Source organism: Podarcis muralis, chromosome 14 (assembly GCF_964188315.1).
Source record: "Podarcis muralis chromosome 14, rPodMur119.hap1.1, whole genome shotgun sequence".
NCBI classification, from domain to species: Eukaryota; Metazoa; Chordata; class Lepidosauria; order Squamata; family Lacertidae; genus Podarcis; species Podarcis muralis.
Window position 1 is genome coordinate 8,613,631 of NC_135668.1, and position 19,448 is coordinate 8,633,078.

Consider the following 19,448-nt stretch of genomic DNA (forward strand, 5'->3'; position numbering starts at 1 on the left):
CACTCCCATTTGCATTTGGCAACCACACTTACTTCACGGAGCTCCTTGGCCACCTCCTTGAGTTCTTGCAGGATGCCTTCAAGCTGCCCGATCACCATTTTCATGCGCCCCCTGATGCGCTCCCTCTCGCTGGTGTTACTGCTGTCGGTAGCGTTGTCAGTGGGCTGCCTATCCTGCAAGCCCCGGGAGTTCATCCTTCACAGGGTGCCGGGAAGCTGGGGCAGAGCTGCGTGGTGCATCCTGCTTTTGCCCAGCCAGACTGTGCCTCCACGGAGCCCCTCTTGGCTGGGGAGATCTCCACATCTTAACGCCCACCCACCCTGCCCCAGAAAGCCCCAGCCACACGCTCACCTCCTGCCACCTTTGCGATCTCCCCACCCTAGCAGGATCGGGGCAATAAAGCTAGGGCAGTTGCGGGGCGATCAAACAAAGAATGAATCGGACAAGCCCCCATCTGTCCCAGTTGAGTATAGAAGATCTGGTATGACCATCTGACTTCAAGGCTGGTCGTATGGGATTGCCATGGACAGCCAACCCAAGGGGTTAAGGCTTTATTATTTGCACTCCACTCTGCAAGCTCTGAAGTGCCTGGGTCTAGATAAAGTGCAGAAAGAAGCCAATATACCACGCCAGTCTGTGCCACGTTTGCTGTCCCATCAAGGAAAGCATCACTTCCAGTTAGTTCACCACTGTCCCTTTGGAGAATCCTCTGGAGATCCTGGAGGCAGGACCTCACTGCTTGGCCTCAGGGTTTCCCCACACTTCTTCCGCAGAGGGGTCCCCCATGGGACGGGAGATCTTTGGCACCGCTGCCATCTCTATTGCTGGTGGGCTTAGAGGGGCTATGCAGGACTTCCAGCCTCAGCCAAGCTTGGGAGGTCTCTTTGCTACGAATCTCAGGAAGCTCCTTAAAATGACAAACGTGGTTTTAAGCATAGAAAGTGGGCACCCGTGAGACGCTGGAAGCACAAAGAATTCCACACCACTTCCTGCATGGAGGGATAAAAGAGAGAGACAGAGAGAGGGGAAAAATCAGCGTAGTCAGGATGCTTATCTGGAAAATGCCAGGAATCTTCTAAATCACTTAATAACCAGCTTGGACCAGGGCTTTGCTGTGCTAACACCAGAATCCATGGGAGCCCTGAAGACCATCACCCTCTTTTCATCATGGAGAAGCACCAGGTAGCGATCTAATTAGCAGAGATCCCTTGAGAAGGATCACCCATGCTCTGGGACCACTCCTTTGTCTTGCCCCACAAACTCCAGCACCTTCCAAGCAGGTCAAGCTTTGTCCTGACAGATTAGTCATATGGGCAAGGAGCACCCCAAGACCACAAAATGTTGGTATCACATTCCTCCTCCCCCCACACCAAGAGAAGACTTCAAACATAAATAGTTCGTGTATGTGTGTGTGCACGCACACTGATTTTCACACATTCCTTGCACATCCCTTTCTGCTGGCCATCAGATATAAACTTTAGCATTCCTCCCACCCCCCAAAATATTTTCTCCCCTAAAGGTTATCTCCTTCTAGGCCCTCAGACAGCAGTGCCTGCATGGGCTCGACTGGGTCATAAAAATAATATTTTCAAAAATCCTCTGCGAAAGGAAAAGGACAGCTGCTTTTTAACCCACTATGATGACTTAAAAAGCCAACTTACTAGCAAGGCGGCTGCTTCCAAAGCCTGTCGAACCCTCTTGCTCCAAACGGACCCCTCCTCTCTCTTCCTTCCATGGCTTTGGATGTCACAAGCAGATTCTTGGGTCCTCTTCCCTTTCCCCAAAGCTGGCTAAGCCTGGACATGAGTGGTGAGGTATATCCAGTTTTTTTAAAAAAAGAAAATCAAATCCAGGGTATCGACACACATGCACACACACTTCCACGTCTCTCAGATTAACCCTTCAGTTGCACATGGATGCGTTGTGGTTATTGCCCTTCTGGTTTCCTTCAAGTATGGAGGAGAGAGAGAGAGAGAGAAGGAGGGGGGGAGGAAGAATAGGAAACTGTACCCACTCCCCGCATGAATAGAGAGAAAAAGCCCCCGCTCCCTCCCCGTGGCCAGCTAGCCAACCAGCTGGGGAGATTAATCAGTTCAGTTCAGAAGCTCTGTCTGTGCAGGCTTTCCATCTGCATAGCAGAAGGGAATGTCTCCACCGGTCCAAGGGCCCTGGTCTCCAGTCCACAGGTGACATGGCTCCTCCAGTTGAAGATGTCTTGGGGAAGAGGTGCAGGAGGAGGAAGAAGAAGAAGAGGAGGAAGAGGAAGTCAGTGTCCTTTCCCCTACCTCATCCCCTGTTTTTAGGGCATAGGGTGTTGCTAGGTCAGCTTCTTGCCAGCAGCCGGCCGGCCGGCCACCCTTGGAGCTATTCAGCAGGGCAGTGCAATCCAGGAGACCACTTCTGTGCTGCCTTTGGACCCATAAGTAGCTGAGATCAGATGCTGCTCACATCCTGGCGAAGGAGTCCTTTCCTGAAGCTAGGAAGACGGTGGCAGAAAGGGATGGGGGGGGGAGGAGAAGAGAAGCACACTCTTCTTCCTTAAAGCTTCAGAGCTCTCCAGTTCTGCCTTGACTGACAGCAGTGGGATGCTAGTGTCCGACTTATGATGCCCAGTGCTTCATCTGAAGGGAGAGCCATGCAAGTGGGCAGAGAGAGAGAGAGAGAGAGAGAGAGAGAGAGAGAGAGAGGTTGGCTTCTTCTTTCCTCTTGCAAGTCAGATCTCCTGGAGAGTGCTTGAGCGTCTTGTGCTGGCTGCTCGGCAAGGATGTGCGTGCGTAGCTGCCTGGTCCATGTCCATGTCCCTAGTAATCTGTGGAGAACTGTCCTGGTCTCCCCAGCATCCTTACAGCCTGCCAGCTTGACGGCTATTGCTCAGCTTAAAGATGCTTGGCTTGTGCTGTGTCAGAAAACGGGGTGGAGCCTTGGCAGAACAGGGGGATTTAAAGGGCCAGAGCATTGGAAAAATCCAGGCTGCAAGCAGAACATTTCCGTCTGTTTGGCTTTTAACTATTTCTAGGGCCATCTTCAAAAGTGATCAACTGTGTGTGGGGGGGTGAGTGGGGGGGGGTTTGCGGGTGTCTCCAGACTGTCGCTATTTTCCAGGAGGGATGGAAACACACGTCAAAAGAGCAGACTTGCACAATTAAAGTGGATTAAAATGCTCTCTTTCCCCAGTGAAAGAAATCCACTTTAAAAATATATATATCATTTTTTTGCAGCTTGGAGAGTGATGGGGAAATTCATTGAAAAGTGTGAGATGGGTTGGGTTGTTTTTGTTTTGATTGTGTGTTTTGTGGTTTTATATTCTGATTTTATTCTGTGAACCGACCTGGGGACCTGCAGGTATAGGGAGGTATATAAATTCAATAAAGAAAAAATAAAAATGAACAATCAGAAGATATCAAAACACCCCATATGAAAATCAGAACAAATTCAGGATGAATTCTCAGTTGTCATATAACTGTCCTCCAAACAGATCAAAAAAAGTGCTCAGTAACGAATGGACATAGTCTTTGTGGACATAGTCTAATCACCATGCAAGCTCTGTGCAAGCGAATCGAGGGGGGGGTGCTGAATATATAACTTAGTTGCTTCAAGCATGGTACTGATAAGACCAAGGTTGCAGGTTCGATCCCTTCATGGGACAGCTGCATATTCCTGCATTGCAGGGGGTGGACTAGATCAGGGGTCAGCAACATGCCCACAAATGCCTCCGAAGATATCGTCAATCAACTCTGCACAAAGGTTCCCGAGATGGAGGAGACAGTATTTGCCTCCTTTTGGATGTTTAGGGGAAAGCAAATGAAAGCAACTCCTTTATGATTTTGTCGTGCCCCTACCCCCCAACACACAGTGCAGAAGGCTACCAATTTGTTCTCAGACAAATGGAGAAAAAATTATTTCCCCAAAGTCCATACAACAAGAAAAAAGTAAACACACCCCATGTTATTTTCATCTAATGGAATACTCCTTCCTATTGTTTTGAAACATGGGGCAAGGCGGAGAAACATTATAAAAATCTGTCACAAGGAGGAAACAAGCAGGAAGGAAGGGACTCCAGACTGGACAGAGGTAAGGGGGCAGGTTCTAGAGGTTCTAGGGCTCCCATGAAATGATACCACATGCAGCCATCCTTTTATTCACTCTTGGAATCATGAAAACTTGGACCAGACAGAATCCTGCAAGAAGTACCTGGGGTGTCCTCATCATAAGACAGTTTCGAAAAGGAAAGTGAGCTTTTCCAGTGAATATGATTTTGGGAAGGAGACTCACTTTGGAATATTTTTCTCATTCAATCATGGTAAAATATATTTGGTATAGACCCTACGTTCTGTCCAGATCCCCCCATGGCTGGTACTCAGAAGGCCAGCTCAGCCTCCTCTGACTCTGAGCTTGAAGCCAAGTCCATGACAAGCCCCTAGCTCCTTGCTCCCTGCTCCTCGCCCTCTCTTCCTTTTATATAATTCCAGGCATGGAAGATGGGATTAAGCACTTATTTGTATGCTATCCAGGCTTCAGCTTCAGACACAACTAATGCCCTTTTCTGACCAACACTTAATGATACTACCACCTGTGATCTGTACCGGCTCAGAAACAAGCCAACCACTTCAGGGTAGAAATGCTGCAATTTTTAATTCCACTCATGAGCTTTGCTGATTGAGTTGATCTGTTATGTTCTTCTCCACTCATCCTACCCCATCATCATTCACAAAGCATCTACCTGGCGCATTTGAACATCAAAGGGATCCCATTTGGAGTCTTTAGCCTTTAATATCCTCTAGGCATAATGTTACATTCACACAATCTGAGACTCCCTCAAAAATGCACACAGACATCCATGCCGGCAGTAGAGATGTACGTAATAAGAAGGCCGTGTTTTTGCATTCTACCCTGTATTTGTCCCATGCAACACTGTTACCATTCTGCTGAAAGATGTTTCCTGCCCAAAAAAACGTTCAACTTGTGGCCCACTGTGGCAAAATTACATAACTTGTGCAATTAGCATAATTGCATAATTACATAATGTAACCTATACAATTTACATAATGTAGGTTCCATAAATCACATTATTCCACCCCATACATCCCAATGTAAAGGAAACACAATGCAAATGAGGTATGTGTGTTTGTGTAATCAATTGCCTATCGTTTGTGGACTGAAAGCAGTAACAACAGAAAATACCAATGATATTCAGTGGATTGATTTCCATTCCAGACATGGGACGAATAAGGAAACCCCTGCTATTCCCATTCCCATTCCTCTTTTCATCGGAATTCTCCAACATACCTAGCCAGCAGGGGTGAGACTGTGAGGAGCACTCAGCATCATTTAATTTTATACGCCACTTCATGGCAAAATGGTCCTCCGAGAAGTTGGCAAAGTGTTGAAAATTCAAACATTTAAATATAAAGACCCATAACTAAAACGCAAAATAAAACAGTCCTGTTAAAACAACACAGCAATTCAAACTGTGGATTTAGGTGGCGAGATCAAGAGAAGGCCTTTGTAAACAAGTGCATCCTCAAAAGCTCATGGAATGCCAATATTGATAGGCCTCTTGTACAGTCAAACCTCGGTTCCGAAACACCTCCATTTTGGAATGTTTCGGCTCCCAAATGCCAAAAATCCGGTAGTAAGTGTTCCGATTTTCTAATGTTTTTCGGAAGCTGAACATCCGACGCGGCTTCCGCTTGGGTGCAGGAAGCTTGGTTGTCGAGCATTTTAGAAGCCAAACGGGCTTCCAGAATGGATTACAGTGGTACCTCAGGTTAAAGACACTTCAGGTTACAGATGCTTCAGGTTACAGACTCCACTAACCCGGAAATAGTACCTCAGGTTAAGAACTTTGCTTCAGGATAAGAACAGAAATCATAGGGCGGCAGCGGGAAGCCCCATTAGCTAAAGTGGTACCTCAGGTTAAGAACAGTTTCAGGTTAAGAACGGATCACCAGAACGAATTAAGTTCTTAACCCAAGGTACCACTGTACGTTCGACAACTGAGGTTTGACTGTATTTAAGCAGAGAATGAGTGTCATGCTGTTAAAAAGCCTGCCCTCCACACTGTCAGGTTCAGGCCCAGAGGTGTGGCCTTGACGCCCCTTTCTAGGTCCTTTGCCCCTTCATGAAAGGAACACATGAAGGAGATTTGAGTCTAGCACAAAACTCCATAAACATGTGCGCATGAACGCTAAGGCACTACTCAGTGCACAGGGTAACACATACGGTATTTGCCGAACACAGTTCACCAGTGAGGCTTTGCTTTATTATAAGATAATTATGGTCTGCCTGCATATCTTTAAATTAAGGAATGAACATCTTCTTGGAAGAGAGAGAGAGAAAGAGAGAGAGAGAGAGAGAGAGAGAGAGAGAGAGAGAGCAGGATAGACTAGCATAGAACTGGTAAATAAAGCAGATAGAACATTGCAGCCTACAGCTGTGAGTGCTAAGAGGGTGCTGTGTGACCCCCCCCCCCGATTTACACCTGTGTAAGAGGGTATCATGACAGCCAGGTACGGACCCAAAGAGTTGTGTGAAAACCAGGCAGGCAATCTGATATTGCTGCTCATTCCATTTGCAACTCCTAACAGAGAAGCCGCTGAGATGCTTCGTGTTGAAGGGTAGGCTTGATTATTCCGTAGTGTAGGCTGCAGCTTCAGAACTGGTGACTAGGAACCACTGATGGATTAATCACCCTGAATTGTTATGAGAGGTGCATTTTATGGCTTTTCATCAAATACTCTCTCCTCTCTCTCTCGCCCCCCCCCCCCATCTTCCCTCTCTGTTTATTTATGATTTTTCTTAGAATATGATTCATTGGATATTTTGCTCTCTCAGGAACAAAGAGTTTCCAATGATATGTTATTTTTGCTCCTTTCTGTTTAGTGCTTCCAGTCTTTACTATTATGCACATACAGGGTGCGCTGGGTGTGCCCAGGCACACCCCAGTGGTTTCTTTTTAACAACAACAACAACAACAACAACAACACAGGCATTGTGGCAAGGGGGAGAGAGTAGAGGGGCAGCCCAGCTCCCTCAGTTGCCACAACCCCACAGGGAAGCAATGGTGGGGGAGCGACAAAGGGAAGCAAAGAGAGATACAGTCATACCTCATGTTATGGTTGCTTCATGTTACGTACTTTCAGGTTGCATTCGCGGCGACCCGGAAGTATTGGAAAGGGTTACTTCCAGGTTTTGCCGCTCGTGCATGCACACAAGCGCTAAATCGTGCTTTGCGCATGCACACAAGCGCCAAATCACGCCACGCACCTGCGCAGATATGGCGCTTCAGGTTGCGGGCTTTTCATGTTGCGAACGGGCCACTGGAAATGATCCCGTTCGCAACCAGAGGTACCACTGTAAATGCAGGATGAAGCTTCAGGTCGATTCCAGATCCTTTCCAGCCTGTTTATTCTGCCTGCATCTGTCTCTGTCTCATGGCTCCATCCTTGCCACCTTTTGTGGACAGAGATCTCTGAGAGTAAGAGGGTGAGTGTTGTGCGCTAAGCTTGGATCCTAGAACAATAGGCAAGTAGGATCCTAGAATGCAACAACTGATTGGCCTGCAGTAGCAGCCCAATCAGGCTCCAGGAGGGAAGCAGAATCAGCCAATCAGACGGGACTCATTGTGTAAATAATGTATATAAAAGCCTGAGGTTTGGAGGGAAATCCATTCACTGTTTTACAAGCTGCAATAAAGAGCATGAAATCACTGCAGGACTCTGAGTATACATCAGTGAGGTTTTTTGTTTTTTTAAGTAACATTTAGTTGTGTAGGTTTTTTAAAGTTAAGTTTTCGTTTCTTTAGTTTGTTTGAGGAATAAAAAACAATGTCCTTTATGACTGAGAAGTCAATAAATGTTCACCTAAAAAAAGAAAATCCCTGTGTGTACGTCCTAATGCAATGTGCTGCGCATGCCTCCCTCTCTCTGCCACTTCTAAATTGTCAAATGACTCTACAGTGGTACCTCTAGATACGAACGGGATCTGTTCCAGAGCCCCGTTCATATCTAGAAGTAAACGTAACTAGTGATAGTGCGTCTGCGCATGTGTGCATCGCTTTTTGCCACTTCTGCGCATGCACATGACGTCACTTTGAGCGCTCCGTTACTTCCGGGTTGCTGAGGAGCGCAACTCGAATGCGTTCAACTCGAAGCTTCTTCAACCTGAGGCATGACTGTATCTTTATTTCTCTCTCTCACACACACACCCATCTCTGTCCTTTCAGCTGGAGGGTTTTCAGTTGTCCAAGCTCTGATGAATTTCACTTCCACAACCACAGAGAGGGCCTCAGCTACCAGGAGACCATGACCGAAGAAAGGTTGGAGAACTGCCGGCACCTATTTTTCTAGGGGGGGGAAAGCACTGACTAATACAGTCTGAACGCTCTCCTCAATTCATTCATGTTCTCTCAACCTGGGACTAGAGCAAGAAGGGGGTCGTTCATGTTCCGTTCCAGAGTGGCAGCTATGTTTGCCTATTGCAGCAAAACCAAGGGAATCTTGCAACACATCAAAAGATGGAGAACTTTTTATAGCAGGAACCATTAATAGATTTTTAATTGGTTTTTTAATGGTTGCATTCCCCGCATGTTTTTAGCTGTTCTTACTTTAAATATAAGGGACGCAGGTGGTGCTGTGGTCTAAACCACAGAGCCTAGGACTTGCCGATCAGAAGGTCGGAGGTTCGAATCCCCGCGACGGGGTGAGCTCCTGTTGTTCAGTCCCTGCTCCTGCCAACCTAGACGTTTCAAAGCACGTCAAAGTGCAAGTAGATAAATAGGTACCACTCTGGCGGGAAGGTAAACGGCGTTTCCGTGTGCTGCTCTGGTTTCACCAGAAGCGGCTTAGTCATGCTGGCCACATGACCCGGAAAAACTGTCTGCAGACAAACGTCGGCTCCCTCGACCTATAAAGTAAGATGAGCACCGTAACCCCAGAGTCGTTCGCGACTGGACTTAACTGCCAGGGGTCCTTTACCTTTTTTTTTACCCAGTTGCTTAGAAAGTTAAGGTGATTTAAACCGGTTTTAACCATTGTATGTTATAAATTAGCGTTGTGCATTTTTCTCAGTGTTATCATGTTATTTTTTGAGGGTTGTTTCCCCCCCCTACAATCAAAAATTAAAAATGAATTTAATAAATTAAATCTTCTCTCACTAACTAGGGATGGAGACCCTGCTGCCCTCCAGATATCATTGGACTTCATCTCCCATCATCCATGTCTATTGGCCATGCTGACTGGTGCTGATGAGAGTTACAGTGCAATATCCTCCCTCCATAATTTCTCCCACTGATTCATATGGCTATTGTGACCAAGGTCTTGGGCCCAACGTATCATTGCACTCCTCACCTCCTCCTCTTTAACCTCCCAATCGAGGAGGAGGTTGTACATCTTGGAGATGTTAATTCTTTTAGTTTGAATTAATTCTTTTTCTAATCTTGATATTTATTTTTCAAATCCTTTTCGTTTGTCAATACTCAATCTCTCATTTATTTATTGTAGCCAACCTGTCATGTACACTGTAATTTCATCAAATTTCTTCAGGTTTAATTTATTGTTTTCCTCTTCTATTACCACTCTATACGTTGCCCATTCACCTTTTGCATTTCCCCCTTTTACAGCCGTGGCTTCTATCGGAGAGGTCCACCAGGGGTTTTTAGGTTCCAACAGTTTCTTATATTTCGCCCACATTTTAGAAAGAGATTTTCTAATTATGGGCTTTAAGGCACAAGTCAGCTCAACATAAGAAGAGTTGGCCAGCAGCTATTGAGAGCACTCTGTTCTTGTCACATAAATGTAAGAAATGGTTCTCAAACGTTGTATAGCGGTACCTTGGGTTAAGTACTTAATTCATTCTGGAGGTCCGTTCTTAACCTGAAACTGTTCTTAACCTGAGGTACCACTTTAGCTAATGGGGCCTCCTGCTGCCACCACACCTCCATCATGCGATTTCTGTTCTCATCCTGAAGCAAAGTTCTTAATCCAAGGTACTATTTTTGGGTTAGCGGAGTCTGTAAACTGAAGCGCATGCAACCTGAAGCATCTGTAACCCGAGGTACCACTGTAGAAGTAAATGCGAGCAGCTGTCAAAAGCTCTCTGTGTGGCTGCCCCATGTGGTGAGTCACTGAACTGCAGGTGGCAACCTTCTTCGGTAGCTGGAATGTGTCTGCCCAGTGGCATAGTGGGGGGGGGGGGCAGGCAGGGCGGTGCCTCCCCCACATTTTTGGGGGGGGGGCCAAGTTTGCAAAATTTAACAAAGGCCACGCATGTCTCGCTCGAAGAATAGAAAACCACAGAGGGCGGGGGGCTTTTCGTTTTTCTTCCTTTTGCAAGCAGGATGGAGGACTGCTGATTGATTTGGAATGATTCCAAGGGTGCAAGCCAGCCCCCCGCCACTTTGCAAGGGCAGCTATGTTTTGCTGCCGGTGAGCTCTAGTGAACTGAGGGACAGCTAAAACGCTAGGGAAAGACATGCTATATAGGCTGGTTTTTCTGAGCCCAGCTCAGAAAAAAACGTTAGTTTTAAGTAATATTGCAACAACTCTTAGAGTCAGTTTACTAGCACCTCTTGTTTCAGAACCCAAGTCAGGAAGGGCTTTTAGTTAAATGGATACAGCAGTCAAAGAGCCTTTGTCATTCTTACTGCTGGAAGATGTGAGAAGATGGGGCGTTTCAAGCATCCACAATGTGTCTCTCTTTTCATCAGTGACATATTGGAGGTTATGTCGCCTTGCAGATCACTAGCAAGTATTTCTGTACTTGCATTTGTAGCAATTGGTGCCAACTTTGTTCTTCCCAGTCAATTGTATATTGTTTTAGCACTGTCTTGACCCAGATGTTTAAATATCTTTTTGAACTTTTTTTTTTTTGTTCCACTAGTCATGGAAGCCGTTAAACTCAACTAATGATGATATATAGGCAGGGATTGTGTTAGTACTTGAGCAGCCTTTGATATTCTAATGATTTGTGATGGAGAGAATATGGGCTTGCTTTTGCTGTTCTATCTGCTCTAATTGGGCTAGATGGACCATTGTTCTGGCATGAAATAAAGTAGCTACGTATGCCTGTCATGGACTCAGTACTTTTGGTCTTCAGGAACAGGAAGGGAATGAAAATGTAGCAAACATTACTGGTCTTCAAGGTCTCTATGTGGACCCACAACTGGATTGCAACCTAAGGAAACAGGGGTTGCATCAGTGTATCAGGATCTGGCAGCTCTTGCAGCTGCAAATGGATGAGACTTCCTTATCAGAGGAGGACTCCTCCAGTGAACCATGACCAGGGGAAGATGGCGTATCCAGAGGGAATTGCTGAGATCATCCTTTAAGACCATGCATGTTGAAGACTAGCGAGCTGAATATGGTCCTCCTGGGCTCTCTATCTGGCTTGTAGGGTTCTCCATAGTTCATGCTTCTTCTTCTCAAACCACATCCCTCACTAGTCCTCCTCTATGGCATCTGGAGTTGGGAGTTTATGGGAGTCTGGAAAATATAAAGGGCCACAGCTGCACTATAGCATCACAAATGCACTCAAGAGCCCATGTGGTGCACTGACTAGTGTGGTGTTACACTAGTGTGGTGTCACACTGAAGGGCTACTCAACTTCAAATCTCTGCTCAGCTGCAAAACAAACCGGATGACCTCAGAGTGATTATATAGAACAAATCAAAGGAGGGGGAAATATGGTTCCTCCCCAACTTTTCTTGAAGAATGGGGTCAAAATAAACAATAGCCACCAGCGAATCACTACATGGTGTCTTGTACTATATTTTGTGGCTCTAAGGGAAGGTGGTGGTTTGTCTTAAAAACTGGGGGTGTAGAAAACCTTCTCTCTCCCCCTCCAAATATTCCAGTATTGCTGAAAAGTTACATTGAATGCTAATACAGTGGTACCTCGGGTTACATACGCTTCAGGTTACATACGCTTCAGGTTACAGCCTCCGCTAACCCAGAAATAGTGCTTCAGGTTAAGAACTTTGCTTCAGGATGAGAACAGAAATCGTGCTCCGGTGGCGCGGCAGCAGCAGGAGTCCCCATTAGCTAAAGTGGTGCTTCAGGTTAAGAACAGTTTCAGGTTTAGAACGGACCTCCAGAACGAATTAAGTACTTAACCCGAGGTACCACTGTAATAGAAGCCCTGCTGGATCAGATGGGAAGTCCGTCTGGTCTAGCATGGCATTTCCCACGGTGCCCAGCCTGATGCCTCCAGAGAGGCCACAAGCTGGGCTTGCAGTTAATAGTCTTCTCTCATTGTTGCCCTTTTCCTGCAGCTGCTGTTAAGAGGCATGCCACGAATCCTTGTAGCCTTCCTGAGTGGTAGCCAGAGCTACGTTTTATAGATACGGTCACCACTCAGATCTTCTTTGAGCAACGAGAGGGCATCCCAAATGGAATTTGCTAAGCAGTCAGGAACTTTGACTTTTCCATCCCTCCTGAGCTGCCCTGGACTAGAATCAATGGCTCCAGTGCTCTATAATAATGAGCTTCTTAAAAGCATTATGAAATCAATAAATGCACTTCAGATTGTGGTGATGGCGCACTAGCCTCAGAGGAATGAAAGAACTGCCAGGATTTTCATTTCCCTGCAGACTTTTTCAGTGTTATCTTCATTCTTGTTATTCTCCTCAAGTTGAGACTTCCTACTCTCCTGGATCCTGTGGTGTTGGGGTTCTACCCTATGATGTCATCTGCTGAAGCAGGAAGCTGGGAAAAGAGATCATGGTGCTCCATAGCCCATTGTTGTATCTTGCTGGATGCAGCCCCAGAAGGTGTGGTTCAGCTCCAGTTTTCCTCTAGCTTCGCCTTCATAAATACTCCTAGAACCAGGCTGCATACCCTGGTATCTTAGAAACCATGCAGGTAACAGTGTACCCACCAGTAATGAATACATAATGACAATAAGGTTATTAGCCTGAGTGGCTACAAAACTGCCATGCTCAGAGGCGATATGCCACAGAATGCCTGTTGCTAGGGAGCAAGTTTTTGTTCTGCTTGTGTTTTTTTCCAGAAGCTTCTGGCTAGCCATAGGATGCTGGATCTACTCACCTGAAATTTGACAGGCTTAATCCACTCCGGTGGAGCTCCTGTGCTTGTCAGTTTCATCCACTTTGGCCAAAAGGTGAAAATGTTATAGGTATTTTTAGACCTGCATTATAATGAAAGGGAAAACACATTTGTTGCACAGCGGTTCAGAGCATGAAGCAGAGAGAGCACAGAGTGATGGTTTCTTAATTTTATTTTGCAGGATTCAAGACTGGGCACCGTAGTTTTAAGTGGTCATTTGCATGGTTGCTTGTCAAATGTGACAGAGTTTCCAGGAGACTTGGATTGTTCACATACACACAGAGAAATATAGTATATAACTGGATATAAATTTTGAGCCCAATCTGCCATTAGCTGATGAGACTCAGCCAGTTGATGGTCATGCTATGCTTGTTAATATAAAGTTGAAAACTTACTAAACTAAGGACAGCAATTTTGGCTCCCCTAATTAACAAACATGCTCAAGCAAGAAAGGGCTACTTACTTATGACCTTTGTTATTTGAAGGATGCCTTTGACTTAATTAACATGGAAAAAGCTTTGGGCAAAGCTCTCAAATGCTAATTTGGATCACCTCTTCTTACTGCTGATCAACGTTCTAGGGCGTGGGATGTTAGATACTGAAAGACGATGGTGATAGTGATGTAAAAGCAAATTTGCCAGCCCTGGGCTTAAATGCAGGTTGCAATACAGCTATAAATTGGATGGTGCATCTATTTGGATTTTGTAATGCAGTTTCTGTCAGAATATGAGCACAGGTAGGCATATTTTAAAGAAAACAGCTGTTACAAAAATTCATATTCGGGAGAAAAATGCACTGAAAAGCATACCAAAATGCAACATTTAGGTAAAGGTAGCAAAATAAATGTTCCTGGACTACAACTCCCATCATCTTTGGCCATTGACCATGCTTCCTGGGACTTATGGAAGTTGTAGTTTAGCAACAACTCTAGGGCCAAAGGTTTCCCACCCCTGATATAGGAAAACTTTAAAGAGAAAAGTGCATACAATTAAATGTGATGTGTGTGTGTGTGTGTGTTTTCCTCTCTCTTCAAAATCTATGTGAAAAGGGGATGAAACGGACTTGTGATTGATTGCATGTGAAACTGGCATGGAATGGAAATAGTCTGATCCAGCCATAGCTAGGTGGTGGCAATGACAAATTGAACAAGATATAGCTTGGCTGTAGTTTAAGACAATGCTTTACTAAATGTCCTGAGCTTGACCTCCCCCCTGCAACTCTGTGTTTCATCAGGGATACACACACACACACACACACACACACACACAGTAGCAAATGGCACTTTCCAAACCCTATGCTACTGTCCTTATTCTGTAGTGATACATTAATATATGATGATTCTGGAGGACTTAGAACTAGGAAACTGCAAAACCAGAGGCACATTTAGGAGACTGTGACTGGTCCAGTCGCGGAGCCTTGGGGGCACTGCAGGGGGCGCCACAACTATGATGTAGACTGGAAGGTGAAAGGTGGGGGGATTTTGGTGTCACACAGGGCGCCACTGAAATTTGAGACCCTCAGGTCACCCGTAGGTAGAATGAGATCAGTTGCAAATAGCCACATGCACTAAGTCATTGTTCTGCTGCCTGCTCAACCCTGCCCTGTGTGGAGTATGACACAACTAAGCTCCCTGGTGGTGATGTGTGCATGGGATCCAGCTGTGCATAGGATCCAGCTGACAATGTAGCCAGAGCAGTGCACATGTAGCACTGCTCTTCAAGGAGCTGCACTGGCTGCCAATATGCTAGAGTGCAAGGTGCAAGGTTTCAGATGCGGGTCTAAACTACTGAGCCTCTTGGGCTTGCTGATCAGAAGGTCAGCGGTTCAAATCCCCACAACGGGGTGAACTCCCATTGCTCTGTCCCAACTCCTGCCAACCTAGCAGTTCAAAAGCATGCCAGTGCAAGTAGACAAATAGGAACCGCCGTGGCGGGAAGGTAAATGGTGTTTTCGTGCACTCTGGTTTCTGTCACAGTGTTCCATTGCGCCAGAAGCGGTTTAGTCATTCTGTCCACGTGATCTGGAAAGCTGACTGTGGACATACGCCAGCTCCCTTGGCCTGAAAGTGAGATGAGAGCCACAACCTCATAGTCACCTTTGATTAGACTTAACCATCCAGGAGTCCTTTACCTTTTACCTTTTACTGCAAGGTTTCAGTGTTGATCTCCAAAGCCCAAAACCAGGGGTGCAGAAACTGTGACCTAGCCAATGGGGAAACCCAGCCAGATGGGCAGGGTATAAATAATAAATTATTATAATATTACAGTGGTACCTCGGGTTAAGTACTTAATTCGTTCCGGAGGTCCATTCTTAACCTGAAGCACCACTTTATCTGATGGGATCTCCTGCTGCTGCCGCGCCACCAGAGCACGATTTCTGTTCTCATCCTGAAAAGTTCTTAACCCACCCAAGGTACTATTTCTGGGTTAGCGGAGTCTGTAACCTGAAGCGTATGTAACCTGAAACATATGTAACCCGCGGTTGTTGTTGTTGTTTAGTCGTTTAGTCGTGTCCGACTCTTCGTGACCCCATGGACCAGAGCACACCAGGCACCTCTGTCCTCCACTACCTCCCGCAGTTTGGTCAAACTCATGCTGGTAACCTCGAAAACACTATCCAACCATCTCGTCCTCTGTCGCCCCCTTCTCCTTGTGCCCTCCATCTTTCCCAGCATCAGGGTCTTCTCCAGGGAGTCTTCTCTTCTCATGAGGTGGCCAAAGTACTGGAGCCTCAGCTTCACGATCTGTCCTTCCAGTGAGCACTCAGGGCTGATTTCCTTAAGAATGGATGCGTTTGATCTTCTTGCAGTCCATGGGACTCTCAAGAGTCTCCTCCAGCACCATAATTCAAAAGCATCAATTCTTCAGCGATCAGCCTTCTTTATGGTCCAGCTCTCACTTCCATACATCACTACTGGGAAAACCATGGCGGTACCAATGTATTATTATTGATGGACTACAACTTCCACCGCCCATAAGCATTGGCCTGGCTGGCTGGGGCTGATGGGAGCTCTAATTCAACAATACCTGGAGGGCCACAGGTTCCCCATCCTGCCCTAAACAACTTGGGTCTAACCCTAAGGAACACCTGCTTGGTGGTCACCAAGATTGTTACACTACAACCTACAGAGTTTTGTTTAGAGGCAACAAAAGGGAGGGCTTTTACAGGAGTGGTACCTTTTCTGTGGAACCATCTCTGCCCCTGATTATGGCAAGGGTCTTCATTGGTGCTATTTCAGTGCTTGCTGAAAAGCCATCAATTTGTGGAAGTCATTGCTGGCCACTAATATTATCTGGTTTCCTTTTAGCTTATTCTCTGTTGGCCTGGCAGCTGCCATTTTTATTCTGAACTGTAATTGCATTGTACTTTTGCTTCCCGCTCCCATATGCATTGCTGTGTTCTTGTATAGGAAAGGTAGTGTGGACATATTTTAATTATTAAATAAGGATTGTGTGCCAAAAGGAGCCTGGTTACTACATGCACTATTTGGGGGGAAAGGATTGACAGCACTTTGGAATAAACCATTTAAAAGAGCAATGTCAAAACATGTGTTTTCCCTGTAGCTTCCCCACCCCCCTCAAAGAGAGAGGGAGGGAGGGAGGGAAAAAGCAGGTTTTTCCACATTTAGTTGTCATATATTTTGTACGTTTGTAGACTCATCTGACGTCTCGCTCTTGCAACACTAATCTCTGTGGGATTTCAAAATTCAGAACAGGCTGGCAAAGTTGTGACATTCAGTTCCCAAGCAAGACAGACAGTGTTTTGCCAGCCAAATTAGCACAGTTTGTCTGAAAAGCTGCAGTAACAGGTACAAAGCAGTGGAGAGATGCACAAAATATAATCACAGACAAGTTTGTTGTGTGTCCTCAAACAAGATCCTGGCTCAGCCTTCTCATCTTCTCTCCTCCCATGGAAGCAGGGAAGGCTTGAGTTCCCTAGGCAAGGATCATAGGAACCTGGACATAGGAACGGAGAGATCTGCCTTATGCCAGGTCAGATCATTGATCCCTGTAGCTCAGTATTGTCTACACCAGGGTCTCCCAAACTTGGTGTCCAGCTGTTTCTGGACTACAATTCCCATCACTCCTGACTTGCTAGCTAGGGATGATGTGATTTGTAGTCCAAAAACAACTGGACACCCAAATTTGGGAAATACTGGTCTACACTAACCGGCAGCGACTCTCCAGGGGACATTCCCCACCCTGCCTGGAGAATGAATGAATTGGGATCTTCTGCATCCAAAGGAGAAGTCAGAACTCAGAGTCGGAGAAAGCCATGAACCAGGAATGACTAGGTAGCCAGAATTATTCCAGTACTTGGGAATCCTTTGCTGCCCAGATATATGCCCCTCTCCTTTGTTTCTTCCTATTCTCTCTCTCTGTGTGTTTCTCTGTCTCCTTTTTGGGTTTTCTACACCAAAATCTGGATTTTTAAAAGAATGAAATGTTATAAATTAATTAATTCCAGTTTTCCCTTGCCCTTCCTCTCAAGTGATCCCAGGATGGTTTGCAAGTTCATAAAATGCAACATTGTTATTGAAAAGAAAAATGGTGCTTCAATGGATTGGTTTATCTAAGAACATAGGAAGCTGCCTTAAGAATGAAAGACCCATCTCCTTCACTCTCTTGTTTGCACAATAGCCAGCCAAATGCCTCATCCTGAGCCAGGCCACTGGTCCAAATAGCTCAGAGTTGTGTACACAGCCTGGCTCTCAAGGATTTCAGTCTGGGATCTGTCCCAGTCCTATCTAAGGATGTCAGGGGACCCTCTGAACCTGGGACCCTCAGCATGCAAAGCAGATGCTCTGTCAATGAGCTATGGCCTTTCTAGTCTAAATAAGGGTAAGGGTACCCCTGCCCATACGGGCCAGTCTTGACAGACTCTAGGGTTGTGCGCCCATCTCACTCAAGAGGCCGGGGGCCAGCGCTGTCCGGAGACACTTCCGGGTCACGTGGCCAGCGTGACATCGCTGCTCTGGCGAGCCAGAGCCACACACGGAAACACCGTTTACCTTCCCTCTAGTAAGCGGTCCCTATTTATCTACTTGCACCCGGGAGTGCTTTCGAACTGCTAGGTTGGCAGGCGCTGGGACCGAACAATGGGAGCGCACCCCGCCGCAGGGATTCGAACCGCCGACCTTTCGATCGGCAAGCCCTAGAAACTAAGGCTTTTACCCACAGCGCCACCCCGTGTCCTTCTAGTCTAAATACCCAATACCTAATATAACATCGGGACATGGGTGGCACTGTGGTTTGACAGAGGATGCATAAAAGCCATACCAACTAGTAGCTGTTGATAGCCTGAGTGCAACTAATTTGTGTGCAACTAACTTTCTCTGGGACGCGGGTGGCGCTGTGGTCTAAACCACTGAGCCTTGGCCTTGTTGATCGAAAGGTCGGTGGTTCGAATCCCTGCGATGGGGTGAGTTCCCGTCGCTCAGTCCCAGCTCCTGCCAACCTAGCAGTTCAAAAGCATGTCAAAGTGCAAGTCGATAAATAGGTACCACTCCAGCAGGAAGGTAAACAGCATTTCCGTACGCTGCTCTGGTTTGCCAGAAGCAGCTTAGTCATGCTGGCCCTATGACCCCAAAAAACTGTCTGCAGAGCACACAAACACCAGCTCACTTGGCCTGTAAAGAGAGATGAGTGCCGCAACCCCAGAGTCGTTCACGACTGGACTTTACCTTTACCTAATATAACATCAGAAACATTTGTTTTAAAAAAAGTTTGTTTTTAACTGGAAGGATGCTGGGGTGGGGGGAGGACACAAGATCAGTTCCACAGGGAGGAAGTCCCAGTGTGAGTGATGACATTATTTCATCAGCTTAGGATGGAACACAACTGAGTTTTGAGTACTCTTGATCCATCAGTTTGAAGAGCTGGGTCTGCACTACTAGACCTCCAGTCACTAGAGGGCAGTATACGAAAGCACACAGAAGCAGTCCTCTTGATTCCCAAAAGCAGAAAGCAAGTGTATGAATGCATGAACTTAGCAGCATCTATGGGCGCCGCTGGTGTGCTACCTGTTTCACTGCTCACATTTTTTCTTCCATGGTCTTCAACGCATCCCTGTGTAATCTTCAAGGCATTCTCTTGCCACCTGTCAGCGGGAAAAGATATAATTTCTAATTAAGCACAATTATTTGCTGAACAAATTTGTTTCCTTTTGGTACTTTGATTTCTGTGCCAGTCACTTTTTCAAGAGTTTGTCAAGTTCCCTCTCCCTGAAGATTATCTATGAAAGATGCGGGGACAGAGGAATGCAGTAAGCTGCTATCAGCTTCTAGCTTGGGGTTGCAGTGAATTCCAGCAGCTGTTCTGAGACCTGCTGAGAATATATTAATTCATTCTTTGCAAATTCCAGTATGAACAGACCTGATCTACAACT

At 46.1% G+C, this 19,448-nt stretch overlaps 1 protein-coding gene across 1 annotated transcript in view; it reads right to left on the bottom strand.

Annotated features, from left to right (window-relative positions):
* The window catches only part of INSYN1 (inhibitory synaptic factor 1), a 118,495-nt gene extending 115,622 nt beyond the window's left edge, over window positions 1-2,873 (bottom strand). Inside the window, exons 1-2 of the mRNA XM_028706582.2 lie at window positions 1,662-2,873; window positions 33-989 (exon numbers count right to left, since the gene is read on the bottom strand). Of these exons, the coding sequence (XP_028562415.2) occupies window positions 33-194 (162 nt within the window). The 5' untranslated portion in view covers window positions 195-989; window positions 1,662-2,873. The remainder of the gene's footprint in view (window positions 1-32; window positions 990-1,661) is intronic.
* Window positions 2,874-19,448: the final 16,575 nt, after the last annotated feature.